At 49.8% G+C, this 13,890-nt stretch overlaps 2 protein-coding genes across 2 annotated transcripts; both read left to right on the top strand.

Annotated features, from left to right (window-relative positions):
* The first annotated feature begins 364 nt into the window (after positions 1-364).
* LOC125542961 (titin) lies at positions 365-3,424 on the top strand. The gene is made up of 2 exons (XM_048706189.1): positions 365-2,939; positions 3,037-3,424. Exons 1-2 carry the CDS (start codon positions 393-395, stop codon positions 3,082-3,084), a joined length of 2,595 nt encoding a protein of 864 aa, XP_048562146.1. The 5' UTR covers positions 365-392; the 3' UTR covers positions 3,085-3,424.
* A 4,197-nt stretch (positions 3,425-7,621) lies between these two features.
* LOC125542962 (60S ribosomal protein L18a-like protein) lies at positions 7,622-9,994 on the top strand. Its single transcript, XM_048706190.1, has 5 exons — positions 7,622-7,795; positions 8,374-8,514; positions 8,842-8,974; positions 9,059-9,176; positions 9,772-9,994. The coding sequence occupies exons 2-5, from the start codon at positions 8,505-8,507 to the stop codon at positions 9,838-9,840; spliced, it is 330 nt and encodes a 109-aa protein (XP_048562147.1). The 5' UTR covers positions 7,622-7,795; positions 8,374-8,504; the 3' UTR covers positions 9,841-9,994.
* Positions 9,995-13,890: the final 3,896 nt, after the last annotated feature.

A 13,890-nucleotide genomic window follows, 5' to 3' on the forward strand; every position in this document is an offset into this window, starting at 1 on the left:
TTTTTTTCCAAAATTTTTTTTGGATATACTCATCTTCAATTTTTCTTGGTTTATCTGCACCCAGGTTCCAAAAATCCATGTCCTCAATTTGGGTCCTCACAATACTTTATATGACTATTTTTTTGAGAAACAAAAACTATTTTTTGTCGAGACACCAAAACTAGCTTGAAAGTGTGAATCTGGAGCTGCAGCCTTAAAAAGGCCCATTCACATCTAGCCCACGAGACCAAGCTGGCTCCCAAAACGAAACTCCCAGCCCGACCCGCGCGCCCAGTTCGCGCCATCCCTCAAAAGGAAAAAGGAAAAAAAAAACAGTTCGCGCCGCGCCGGCACAATTTCATCGCTAAATCGCCCCCCGAATGGACGAAACCACAAATTTCCGCGCGAACCGCATGCGCTTCCGCGGCCGGATTCGAAATTTCAAGCCTAAAATCCCCGAGACGCCATCGCGTTCCCTCTCCATCCCGGCAATCTTCCTCCCACCGCCCCCTCCTCAAATTCGTTTCCCCAAATCCCCGCGCTTGTCTCGATTCCAATCCCGGAAATTTTCGCCTCCGCCGGGATCATTTAAGCGCTTCTTCCCTCCTCGGTCAAATCACTCCGCGCCACCCCGCGAAATCACGAAGCCAATCTCAGACCAGTCCAATCTCGCCGCCCCGTCCATGGAGATCGCCGGGGACGCCGTGGCGAGCGGTGGCCGCAGCATCCGCGACCTGCCGCCGCTGAAGCGGTTCAAGTTCGTCGGCTCCAACCCCGGGTCGGCGCCGTGCCTGCCGCTGCCGGCCAAGAAGCGCGGGCTCCCGCCGCTGCCGGAGGCGGCGCCTGCCCCTGCCTGCCTTCCGGCGAAGAAGCGCGCGTATGCGCCACCGCTGGATGCCGTCTCACCGGCGTGTCTTCCGGCCAAGAAGCGGGTCCACGTGCGCCCCCCGCCGCCGGAGGGTAACGCTCCTCCTCCCTCCGTCTCGTCCAAGAAGCCTCCCCTCGTTCCGGTGAAGAAGCTCGTCGAGGTGCCGCCGCTCCATGAGCGCGTCGTCAACGCCATTCCATCCGTTCCGGCCAAGAAGCGCGTCCAGGCGCCGTCGCCCCCGAAGTACGCTGCTGCTCCTTCCCCCGTCTCGGTGAAGAACCAAGTCCAGATGCCGCCGCGCCCGGGAAGCGTCGTCGCCGCCACCCCAGCCGTCCCGGCGAAGAAGCGCGTCCAGGCCCCGTCGCCCCTGGAGCACGCCGCTCCTGCCCCCGCCGTCCCGGCCAAGAAGCGCGTCCATGCGCCGTCGCCCCTGGGATACGCTGCTGCTCCCGTCGCCGTCCCGGCCAAGCAGCGCGTCCTGGTGCCGTCGTGCCCGGAGGGCGTCGCCGCCGCCCCCTCCGTCCAGGCCAACAAGCGTGTTCCGTGGCAGTCGCCCCCGGAGGACGCTTCTGCTCTGGCCCCGGTTTGCCTCCCGGCCAATAAGCGCGTGATGTCGCAGTTCATCCCGCCCTCTTCATCTCCATCGATGAAGTCAGATGGGGCTCGCGTCGGTGCCGTCAAAGAAGTCTGTCCTCAAGGCTTCGTTGAAAGCGGCGCCGCCACCTATCCTAAGGTGGCGAATGGTGCTGAAGCGTCCAAGATGATCAACAAGCCCGACGAAGTCAAGGATCAGGTGTTCCAGAAATCCCGCAGAACCAACACTGCAAAGAGAGCTAGTGATCTGCACTGCAAGAAGCTCTCCGATGTCATCAGTGGCATGCAATCTGAAGTTCAGGCCGAAGAGCTCAAGAAATTTGAGCAAGCGAGTGATCTGCACTGCAAGAAGCTCTCTGAAGTCGTCGCTAGCATGCAATCTGAAGTTCATGCCGAAGAGCCCAAGAAATTCGAGCAAACTAGTGATCTGCACTGCAAGAAGCTCCCCGATGCCGTCACTGGCACACAATCTGAAGTTCAGGCCGAAGACCTCAAGAAATTCGAGCAAACGCTTTCTGATGTCGTCGGTAGCATGCAATCTGAAGTTCAAGCCGAAGACCTCAAGAAATTCGAGCAAACTAGTGATCTGCATTGCAAGAAGCCATCCGATGCCGTCAATGACACACAGTCTGAAGTTCAAGCCGAAGCGCTCAAGAAATTCGAGCAAACGAGTGATCTGCACTGCAAGAAGCTGTCCAATGTCGAAAACGGCGAACAGTCTGAAGCTCAAGCCGAAGTGCTCGAGAAGTTCGAGCAGACGACTTATCTGCACTGCAAGAAGCCCCCCAATGTAGTCGATGACGAACAATGTCAAGTTCAAGCCGAAGCGCTCAAGAAATTCGACCGCGCGATTGATCCTGAAATGGCAGCGCCGGCAAGCGAAAAGGAGCACATGAAGGAGGACGAAGAAGTGGCGACCGAGCGAAAGCAAGATGCTCTCGCGGAAGAAGAGGAGGACGGCATCCTCTGCGCGGTGTGCCGGAGCACCGACGGCGACCCGTCGGACCCCATCGTGTTCTGCGACGGGTGCGACCTCATGGTGCACGCCACGTGCTACGGCAACCCGCTGGCCCAGTCCATCCCGGACGGCGACTGGTTCTGCTCGCTCTGCTCCGCCGGCGCCGCGGGGAAGAAGGGCAAGCCGGCACGCCCGCCCTGCCGCCTCTGCCCGGCGAGGGGAGGCGCCATGAAGCGCACCACGGACGGCGCCTGGGCGCACATCGCGTGCGCGCTGCTGGTGCCGGAGGTGTTCTTCCGGGACCCGGACGGGCGCGAGGCCATCGACTGCTCCCTCGTGCCCGGCCGGCGGTTCACCAGGCGCTGCTACATCTGCGAGAGCAGCAGGGGCTGCGCGCTCGAGTGCTCCCAGCCCAGGTGCGACCTCGGGTTCCACGTCTCCTGCGGCCTCAACGGCGGCCTCTGCATCGAGTACCGCGAGGAGAAGGGCGGCGGCGTCGTCGCCGGCTTCTGCAGGGAGCACACCAAGCTCTGGGAGAAGGTAAAACCTTGTGATTTTCTCGTCATTGTCTTGTTTGAACTTACTTCAGCGATCTGATGTGAAATTTTTGGTTGGATTTGTGTATGTGTTGGTGCAGCAACAACTTACTGGCAAGTACAAGATTGTTTCTCGAGGGCAGCAATGACGTGGAGATGGAAGAGAAGAATCTGGCGATCAATTGTGCTATGGAGTGGTGAAGAATTGCATCTTATAACTGTCTAGGATTGTGTCATTGTTCTACAGTACTAGTATTTTTGGTGTGCCTTCTACAATCTTCAGATATGGTAGAAGATTAGAAGTGTGTCATGGCATGTACTGTAGTTACTTTGGAGTTTCATTTCCATAGTTTTATGGTGTAGTCTGTAGAAAGCATGTAGTAGTACTAGCAGTTAAGCTTCAGCTCACTTCTGTTGTTAGTAAGTTGGGTTGTTCCTACCTCTTGATTATTTTCAATAAGCAGAGTTTGAAGTCTATAGGTTGGATTAACACTCTCTAGTTGTAATTTGGTGTCAGTATATTGAAATAAGAGCATGCTGTCGTCATGCCGGGGAGCATGGGCGTTCTCTGCGCGGCATGCTGCCGCTCTACCGTGCCCTGTCCCGAGTGCGCGTGCAAGATGGACGAAGAACCTCCTTCTGGCTCCACTGGTGGCTGTCGTGCGGCCCCATGAGTGTGGCCTTCCTCGCGCTATACTCACACACCACGAGCGCCGAGGCCACCGTGTCCCATGTCTGGGGAGGGGGGCTCGACCGTGTCTTGGTCCCAAGACACACCCAGGCTGGTGCTCAGGAGCGTGTGGCCCTTCTCGCCATCCTTCCTGAAGCACCCGCGACGCCGGGCGTAGACGAGAGGGTGCTGCCGCTCTGTGGGCACCCGCGGTCCGGCGGGCTTGTCACGAGCCGCGCTTACGCCCTCCTAAGCTACGGCGATCGTCTCTTGCCCCATGCTGCATTCGTCTGGGGGACGCGCGCGTCGTCGCGGGTGAAATTCTTCTGTTGGCTGCGAGTCCATCGTCGGATCAACACTCGAGATGTCCTCCTCCGGAAAAACATTGTTGATCGCACGGGGGCCGGCTGCCCCGTCTGCTCGGCGGAGCTGGAAACTGCGGACCACCTGGTGTTTGGCTGCCCATTCGCGCGCGAGTTTTGGCGCGCCGTGGAAGGTGTGGTGATCATGGCGGACACATCGGTGGAGCGGCTCTCCGCCCTGGATGTGAGAGAAGCAGTTGGAGACGTCTCTCCGGGCACCTTCGTCCTCCTTTGCTGCTGGCACCTATGGAAGCATTGGAACGGTGTGGTTTTCCAAGCTATGGTGCTGTCCCTAGACCGGGTACTAAGCTGCTGTCGCGAGGATGCTGTTCTTTGGCGGGAGCGGCTACGTCCATGGGATCGCGAGGATATTGATGCATGGGTGCGTGCGTTGATGCGGTGATCTAGTCTAGGCTCTGTTGGATTTCCCCTTCTAAGTGTGCGTTGCTGTTTGTAAAAATGAGGGCCTCCCCACTGTAGTGGTGACTTAGCAATAAAATTCAGGTGGAGGGATCGCTATCCCTCTCACGGTGACAATTCAAAAATAAATAAATAAGAGCATGCATTTTCCAAACTGCTGGCCGTTGTTGCGAGCAAGCATTAGTATTTGATTCAGAATTTATTCAGTAACGCAATTAGCAGATCATAATAGCGTGCAACCACGTCCGTGCGAAGTAGTAGTGCAGACAATGAGCATCTTCGCTGCTTGATCTGACTAAAGAATTCAAAACCGCATCTTCAGATCGCTGACAATTGCAAAATTTCACTCTCATCAACTTTGTCCAAGATGATAATATTTCCCCGTGCACATAATTGTAGAGAGAATCGGCAAGTGTCTGAATAAGTCAGTCGGTCAGGTGCTCCCACATGAACTTGCCACTAACTTATCTTAGCCATATCTGCATGACTGTATCTATCCGTCTAGTTGCGGCCAAGCAAACGTTGCCTTGTCTTGTTCCTTTGCCGTGGAGGGCCAATAACGTGCTCCCATGCGCAACCACGCTCGGATACAAAAACGCCGCCGGTATCAAGCTAGGCATCCCATGTGCTGCCATGCCATGTCTTACACTCAAACCAAAGCACGTGCTTTCTTGGCATGAAATCAAATTTGTTGATCTTATCATAATTTCACAATGACAACGTGCAAACTTAAAAGGGAAACACGGCCTAGATGAGTTTGACAAAGAAGAAGAAATGACAAAAAGCAGATTGTGTAAATGCCCCGAGTTTGTCTTTTGGGAGCACACAGATGGACACATCCATGAATTATTTTCAGAATTTTTCTAGGAACTTACAAATGACTAGACGAGAAAACTTGCACATAAACACCCTGCTACTTTTGTTCATCTCGAAAGGGCAGTATTTTGCGTACGAGATAAATACACGGACTGCCATTGAAGTTGATGCAGAGACCGAGGGTGATCCATCTTTCTATTTTTTTATTTAAAGTTGAGTCGAAAGCACACTACGGTCCTCGTACTTACGCTTGTTACAGTCATTGAATATGTGTTGCGGTGATTATACTATCACCAACTCACCATAGAGCTATGTATTCTACTGAGTTGACTGGTCAACCTTTTCACACAAGCACCATTGGCCTGTCAATCATGCGTAAGTGGGAGTTCGTCACTACACTCTCTCTATCTATGCGGCGCCCGCCAGTCAGATAGGCAGAGTGGTGGTGTAATCGACTACCATGTATGCATGCTTGACCAGTCAATTGGTGCTTACTTGAAAAGGTTGAACAGTCAACCAAGCAGAATACAAAGCTCTACGCTGAGCTAGTGACCATATACTCACCACAAGGCGTAATGATCGTAATGAGCGTACACAGAAGTACAACGACCGTAGTGTGCTTTCGATTCAACTTCAATGACCATCAGTGTATTCATGTCTTTGTGTACCGAGCGGCTGAGATAGCGAGACACACGTGATCCAACATTTTCTCCCTAAGTGTAGGACTTATTCTTTTCGAACAACCGACACTAGGAGCGCTACTTTTCCATCAGAAGAATAGAAAAGTATGTATAAACATGTGGCCATATTTTGTTATACAAGGGCAAACTCTAACCGTGTGCACCAAAACAAACGCACCAAATGCCCGCAATCACGTCCTGACGTGTACGTAGATAGGGGAGCCAATCATCCAACCGTGGACATCAGATAAGCATCAAATCCGGACAGCAGGGTAGGCCATATGGACCTAGAGGAAAAAGCACATGAGGTGTGAGGAAATGTAGTCCACCTCACAAATGAGCCAGGTGGACATCCGGACCCCTTCTGGTTTGGTATCGACTTTGGGGAATTCAGACACCTGGATCATGTTGTAGACATTTGGTGCATGATGTTGGATGACAAAAGGTATCTGGAGCGCATGGTTCAAACATTTATGGCCTTTTTGGTGCACGACGTTAGAGTTTCCCTAATATGTCTAAACCCTAGAATCACACCCTACACTCGCGGGGGTTTTGGTGGGAATCCACGTGAGTGATGCCCTCAAAGGTGCAGTGGGCGTCTAGAACATATGACATTCTCCTGCCCTTGAAGATGTGCCGCTTCTTCCCCTTCCAAAGATTCTACATGAAGGAGATGATATGACCGATGTACTTGTGCTTATGTCCCTATCCATTTGGCACATCATGACATCCCGTCGGACATTTATGATAGTGGCGGTGTTAAAAGACACCATTGGTAGCTGAATATCAAAATGTGCACGAGCCGTCAAACCTCGAAGATGAAAAGAAATTCTTTGCATCGGTGGTTGGCGGATTCAACCCCCTCCTCCAAGGCAATTTTAGCACGATGTGTAATTAGTCGACCACACATAGCTAGAGGATCCACGATGAAGGAAGAGACCCGAGTTTTTTTTTTTACTTTGATTTTGATGGGACTTTCTACATCCTTTTCCGCTAACAATTTTTATGGTATCTATGGAATTGTGGCTTATAGACTGAGCCGAGAGAGTACTCCGTGGAAGGGGTCTAGAGGTAAATAATCGAAACACACCTTTGGCGGTCAAGGACGATCTCTTTCAAGGTTAACACAAGTCAATGGACAGGAGGATCCGTGTCGACATGTTGATTCTTGCAACCGACTTAATTCAATTTCTATGCAAAATCTATTTGCTAACCACTAACCTCTGAGCGACACGATATTGAAGAGCTCAAGGTAACTTTAGCGAAAGGCCTCCTCCTTTTTTCCAACTGCCATGCCAAAATAAGGCCTTGTTTCCGTCGCCGAGGGTTATTGTCATCATCAAAACAATGAAGTCGTCGATTATCAGCATCAGAGCAAGGAAGCTTGGAGCTCATCCACGACCTGTCATGACCCGTCCGTTGCAGCCAAATCCAATAAACGCCGGAGGGTACCACTGAGCCTGGCCGGTGATGCCCAAACCACAAGGGGATTGGGGCTGGTGGTAGACAGTCTCCCAATCCACGAGAGAGTGACGTTGGTCGTCTTTTGATGAAACCACGGTTTTAAAGGTACATGTGTTTTTAATATAACGTGGTATTTTGACACAAAAGGACTTTTCCCCCCTCTTCTATCTATCTATTGTCGACGACGAACGGGTCATTATCCGTGTGTTAAAAAGGGCCGCCCTCGTGTCTCCATCCATCGTCTGGCTCACATAACGTGGCGGTAGGTGCACGAGACCCGCACCGGCGCCCTACCGGTTTCCACACAAATACTACGGGCCTTCTCCTCGTGTCCACTCTTCTTCTCCCCTCTCGCCTCTTCTGGCGTTCTCCCCTCCCCCCATCGCGGTTTGCCCCGCCGGCGGCGACGCGGACCTGGCTGGCGCGAATCGGCTTCTTCTCTTTGCGGGTAAGGAACCCTATCCTATCCCGATTGGATTATCTTGATATGGATTTGTGTGGGAGTTCGTCTCGCGGGTCGCCTCTTCCTTTTGCTGCGTGGCGGCCGGCGACCGAAACCCGAATCCCCGTCGAGGTAGTTGCGGATTCGTCCGTCTGCTGCGTGGTAGAATGGTTGGTGCTCTTGCCGATTTGTCTGGTCTGGCTAGCTTAGCTGCTTCTTCAGCGCGCGAGACCGATCTGAGGCGGCCGGTAGCGCGGCCGCAGTGTATGAATTCGTCTAGATTTGTTTGTGTTCTACTAACGAGAGTTGGAGCATTAGAGTTCAGAGAACAATAATAGCTCGGAATTACATGCTCTCCTGAGTAAAGAACCACTGTACCGCCGACTTCTGTATGCTTATGTTTGGAATTTTGGACATGGCACCTGCTGGTCACTACTTTTCTCTTTGCCATGAAAGAATACTTGCAATTGCTCACAACATTTGTCCCCACCAACTTGTCTGATATGGGCGTTTATACAGAGATTACATTGTATATATAATTTTCTCGCCGATGCGGCAAGCTGACCAATCTGACGCACTTGCAGGATTTATGTGCCAAGCTGCATATTGTTCTGTTTTATTCCTTGGATCAGACTTGTTGAGCTGATTCCAGCAAGGAGCAATCTGCAACAACTTGGTGTTAAGCTTGCATCTTCCCTAAGCAGCTCTAGATTAAATGGGAGAAGGTAACTGCTTTTCCAACCTTGTATCTATCTTTTGAATTAAACTTAAGTTTTCCTTTGCCGCTAGATCCCTTACGTTATGCAGCAGAACATAACCCTCAGCCTGTCATTGTAAAAATAAACTGTTTTTTCCAGTAACTCCTATTACATCATGTTGGCATGTGTGGTAGCTTTATAGTTGTAAACATCATCAAGTTTCAACCTAATTATGATTCAGAGTTTACAGTTTTTTCTCTGTTTATTAGGGCTTTAGCTTGATCATGATGTGCATTATTTGAGTTTTGTTTATATGATTACTTCTTAATCTGAATCACACTTGGCATTGCACAGCAAGCTCGGATGATCTTTGCCATTGTCAAGGGTGTCTTGGCAAGTACACCCTACTCAGAGATGAAGAGAACCCGCAGCTGGCAAGGTTTGAGAGACGGCTTCCTTGCTTTGGTTGCGGAATAGGATGGTCCTCGTAAGAATCCCTTACCATCCACACAAACTTCAGTTCAGTTTTCAAATTCTGCATCTGGCAATATCAAACATGTTTCGGTTGCAGATTTCTTTTAGGTTTCTTGTGTCCATTGCTTTGGTACTATGCAACGACCCTTTACTGCTGCAAGTACTACAATAGGGATCCCCGAGAGCGCCCGGGTCTTGCTGCCTCTGCTATTGCGGTAGGTTATCCTTCCACAGTAAATCCTGAGCATGTTGCTATAATTAATGTAGCTTGAAAGAAAACAACTCATAGATGCAAAGTAGTGTAATAGACAAACCATATCTAAGGTACAGAAAGCAAAAGAGTTTTCCTGTAGAAAGTCATTTCTTCATGCATGTAAACCATCATGCAACCTGATTTGCAGATGTGTTGATGGTTCTGTCACCATATTGATTCACAGATTGATTATTTTTGTAGTCAAGGTGTGTTTTAATCCCGTTTGCTCCATCCTTTATATGAAAATGCACATATGTGAAAACGAACCCCATCTGTATATTTTCTATTTTCTATTTTTATGTGCCATTGTTTGCATGTGGAAACATCAAAGCTAGGTTTCAAACCAGTGTGCAGCCCTTCTAAAAGTTTTTTACCTTGAAAAACTTGTTCTTCACATCGAGTGTCGTTCCTAATGTTTCAGTTACTAAACAGTGGTCGTGCTGGCAACTCTTTACATCATTTGCAGTTTTTCTTCTTCTGTCCTGATAAGCTTTCTGAAATAGTTCTGGTTACAGCAAGTTTTGTGCTGAATGTTGCAAATTTTTTGTTATGTGCAGGCGGCCATCTTCACTACTGCGGCAACTATTACCCTCTCCATCATTCTGATAATCTGGGCACAAAAGTGATTTCTGAGGCAGGGAGAACATGGCTGGATGATTGGTTGTTTATCGGCAGATGAGGGATTCAGAAGGCAACTTGTAATGTTGATGATAGCAGGTCGTTTTAGTTCATCATGTAATCATAGTGCATATGCAAGTGTTTATCGAAGGGCTTCATCTATGGATTGTCGTCTCTCCCGAGTCAGTTATTCAATCTTTCTAAAAGGGTGGGAACAGTTGACTGTTTCTTCTGAAAAGCTTCCAATCCAGAGGCTACAGATCGAATTACATAAATTAGAGGAAAAATCCATACAGGTAGCCCATTCAGCAGGTAATTGCTGGGATTGAAACTGTAGTCATTATCACCAACTCACAATGAGAGATGCACTGATACACCTGGAAGTCATTATCTAGTATAGCACCGTCCTCTGAACTTGTCGAATTCTTAAGAGGTTAAATTTCTGATGCGCCTATTTTACTTGCGGGGCGTGTTGTGGTGGGTTTTTCATGGTAGTACCATGTGAGACGATGATCCAGATCGAGTGTTCATCTCGAGAGCGCGCACTTCAGCAATGAACCATTCCGTCTCTCCAGTTGATTCCAGTGTTTGGATATAGAGTTGATTTATGGCACAGATCTGTTCAAGGATGAATTTTCTGGTTACAGTTTGAAGTACGACCGGGATTTCTTTTTCCAAAACATCTGGCACTTAATTATTCCAGAGAATCATCATAAAAAGTTTGAGGGATGAGCTCAGGGGCAACATCATGGAAAACAGAAAAAGTAGGGAAGCTCACCATCCCTAGCTAAAACATGCGCTGCCTTATTCGTATCAGGCGGACATGGTTGAAACATGCAGACAAGAATGAATTCACAAGCGCCTCAATGTCGAACAAGATACAACATTTGCATTTGAGCATATCTGACAAAGTGTTTAAACTAGTTTTATAAGTGATCAAGGACATTTCAGTAAATTGCTATGCTTATTTGAAAGCCACGGAGCATATTCAAAATGCCAAAAAATGCAACAAATATCAAGCAACAGACACGGACATTCAGTTAGTACCCGCAAAACAAAAAGACAGTTGTAATTTTGGTTGGGACGTTCCTATCGTATCAGGCTGTGGAGCTGAACACTTGTAGCTTTTCAATGCGAAAATTGAAGTTCTCAACCTATATGAAAATTGAAGTTTTCAACCTATTTCCAACTAAAAGGTAACGGAATAGTCTGAAAACAATCCCTAAATCGAACCATTCATAATAGAGTTCTCCTCGAGTCCCCACACAATTTCATATCGCTGAAGTCGGGCTCTTCGCAATGCAGTGTTCTCTTGAGCCGTCACATGATTTTGTGTCACCGAAATTAATTTTTACAATTGCATCTATAATCTATTGCTGAGACTTGAATAGATATCACAAATATTAGAAGGAGCATAAATGTGTAACAAAGAGGTCGAGTAAAAGGGAATCAGATCAATAATGCAGTACTTCTGCATTTTTTCTTTCAATAATACCATAGTTCTCTACAACAATACGAATGAATATCCAAATCACGATCCGGTAGTAAAGCATGAATCGAGTTTACAAATCCTAGTTGTACAAGAATGGATCTCCGTGGAATGGGGGATCTTGCTATGGAGGAGTCCGGATGGATCTAAGTGAAGAAATTCCTTCACCCACCGGTACCAGAGGATGGTCTCACTAGAGGTTAGCTTGCCTTCTGTTGCACTTGCTTGAGGTTGCTTCCAAAAAGGCAGATGTCACCGCGTGTCCATTTAATTATGGATCCAAATCCTCCCATGACCATAATATCATGTAATCAAAGCAAAGATCGAAGCAGCTCTCGCTTGAAGCTAGTCAAGATCTATGACATCTCTACCCTTTGGCATCAAGATACCAAAAGGAAGAAAGAGTCCTAAATGGCTCCCAAGACTAAGATTGTCGACGGGCGTTGGAGATGAAGACTAGGCATTCGCACCATTGGTAGCGTGTCATGGGAGTGGAGATGAATCCATCTGCAATGGTTCTGTCGGTGTGGATGAGGTGGCTAGAGCGGAAGGAGGGGTAGACACAACTGGAGGAGTGTTCCTGGGCAGAACAACAAACTGATCCCTGGTCTCTAGTCCTTTTGCACCCTCATCACTATTCATATGTGCTTCCTCAGACATGAAAATCTCCTTTACCTCTCTGACTTCCACAACTAGAAGATCAATCATGGTGTTGATGTTGTGAACTTATGTCTCTACTACATTTGATAGGTTGTGTTGGTTCTTGGCGAGGTTAGATAGCCCTGCCTCGATCTTGATCCTCCGAATAGTTGAAAATACGAAACCGAGCTGTCAAGTTTGTGTCTTGCGGACCACAACTGGAGGCTGGGTAGATGAGCTGGGGGTGGCAGAATCTTTTGCATGGAGCAACTTCTTTGGCATCAACTTTTCGAGTTTCTCTATCTGCTTGGGTGTCATTGGGATCAAGTTGCACCGTACGGTTGTCGGGTGGTGGGTGCGACATATGCCAACGGGTGGCTTATCTTTGTGGGAACCAGTAAGACATCGCCGGTGCCTGGAAGCGAGATGAGGCGAAGACATGCACGCCGGCGGATCTTACCCAGCTTCGGGGCTCTCCAAGGAGATAACACCCCTACTGCTGCTCTGCGGGGTCTCCGCATGTTCACTAGATGAATCGAGTAGATACACAACGCTCCTTGAGCTGTTTTGGGGGGAGGAGGAAGAAAGGGCACGGCTAGCCTGCTTCTTCTCCTTGTATGGTGTCTAGAACTAGCAGGGGGTCCAACCCTTTGCATGGGTGCTCCGGGGGGTTTATATAGGCCTACCCCCCGGGGGTACAATGGTAATCCGGCTGGGCGCGGGGCCCAGCCGTCTGTGACTGCGCTCGCCGGCTTCTGCGCCGGCTGCTGGGGCCCGCCGACTGGTGGGTCCCGCCGGCTGCCAACTCCTTGGTCACTGTGGCTTCATCTTGCTGACGTGAGCTTCATCGTGGTAAGCGCGTCTACAGTACCGCCGCCTGTCGGACGATCGCTGTAGCCTTACCGCGTCTTGTCTCCTTAATGGGGCGTCCTCTTCGAGGGAGGCAGCGAGCCGGCTGCGGGGAGCCGGCTCCGTCTTGGGCCGGCTAGTTGGAAGCGTGGCCGCCTTCGGCCGTCTCTCTGTTCTAAGGGGCCCACCGCCTGTGGGCCACGCTGGCGGCCCGTCGTGGGTGACGCCAGGGTCAACATGGCAACAGTGCTGCGCCAGACGGGTCATGCCTACCTCGTACGGCGCACTGTGCCAGGCGTGCCCCGGGATTCGGGGGTGGCAGGCTCTTCTCTAGCCACGCCCCGTCGCACCGTCGTTAGGTGGGTGCAAACTTTGTGGGTACGGTCTTGACTGCTTTACGGGGAGCCGGCTCGAAGGAGTCGGCCTTCTCACAGCTGGCTTCTTGGAGTCGGCCCTCTCATGAGGGTTAAAGTCGGACCACCTTCCGAAAGCCGGCCTTGATCGCAGCCGGCTAGGGGAAGGCGGCCCCATGTCTTGGATTCTTGAGAGCCGGGCGGGCTCGTAACTTTTTCAGAAGTGCCAGGGGAAGCCGGCTAGGCTACCCATGGCTATTTACTCCGACAACGGTCTTCAAGATCTACCTTGGTTAGCTCATGTTTACAATCCAACGGGAATACTTATGTTCCAACTTTCAGAGATGATAAGCAGCTGAATGTATGGGTCATATCCACATGACCTCTTATGCTCACAAGCGGTTCTATTAGCTGCTGGGGGCCAAATCATCCATGCTGGCACCTTGTACATCATCTGAGAAAGAAGAGGAGGAGGGATCCGCCCCTTGTTCCAAATTAATTTCGGAATCGGAAAGTACTCCCTGAGAATCTTCTGAGCCAGACATGCCGACCATGTGAAGTAGTAAGAAAAGAATAGAAAAGAGGAGGATCAAAAAGTGCAAAAGTTTCAATAACAATTGAGTTCAAAATTTAGAAGTAGGTTTTGGTTGTGAACATGTGGAATTTGCGAGATGGTTAGTTTGTGATTTTCGAGGAAACAACAAAGGGCGTGCCACACTAGAATAACT

Source organism: Triticum urartu, chromosome 3 (assembly GCF_003073215.2).
Source record: "Triticum urartu cultivar G1812 chromosome 3, Tu2.1, whole genome shotgun sequence".
Taxonomy (NCBI): domain Eukaryota; kingdom Viridiplantae; phylum Streptophyta; class Magnoliopsida; order Poales; family Poaceae; genus Triticum; species Triticum urartu.

Bases quoted from the DNA above. Each gene is read 5' to 3' on its own strand.
- LOC125542961 (XM_048706189.1), top strand. From the start codon at position 393: ATGCGCTTCCGCGGCCGGATTCGAAATTTCAAGCCTAAAATCCCCGAG. The intron at 2,940-3,036 runs GTAAAACCTTGT...GTGTTGGTGCAG, and splicing joins ACACCAAGCTCTGGGAGAAG to CAACAACTTACTGGCAAGTA.
- LOC125542962 (XM_048706190.1), top strand. The intron at 8,975-9,058 runs GTAAGAATCCCT...TTTCGGTTGCAG, and splicing joins TGCGGAATAGGATGGTCCTC to ATTTCTTTTAGGTTTCTTGT. The intron at 9,177-9,771 runs GTAGGTTATCCT...TGTTATGTGCAG, and splicing joins TTGCTGCCTCTGCTATTGCG to GCGGCCATCTTCACTACTGC.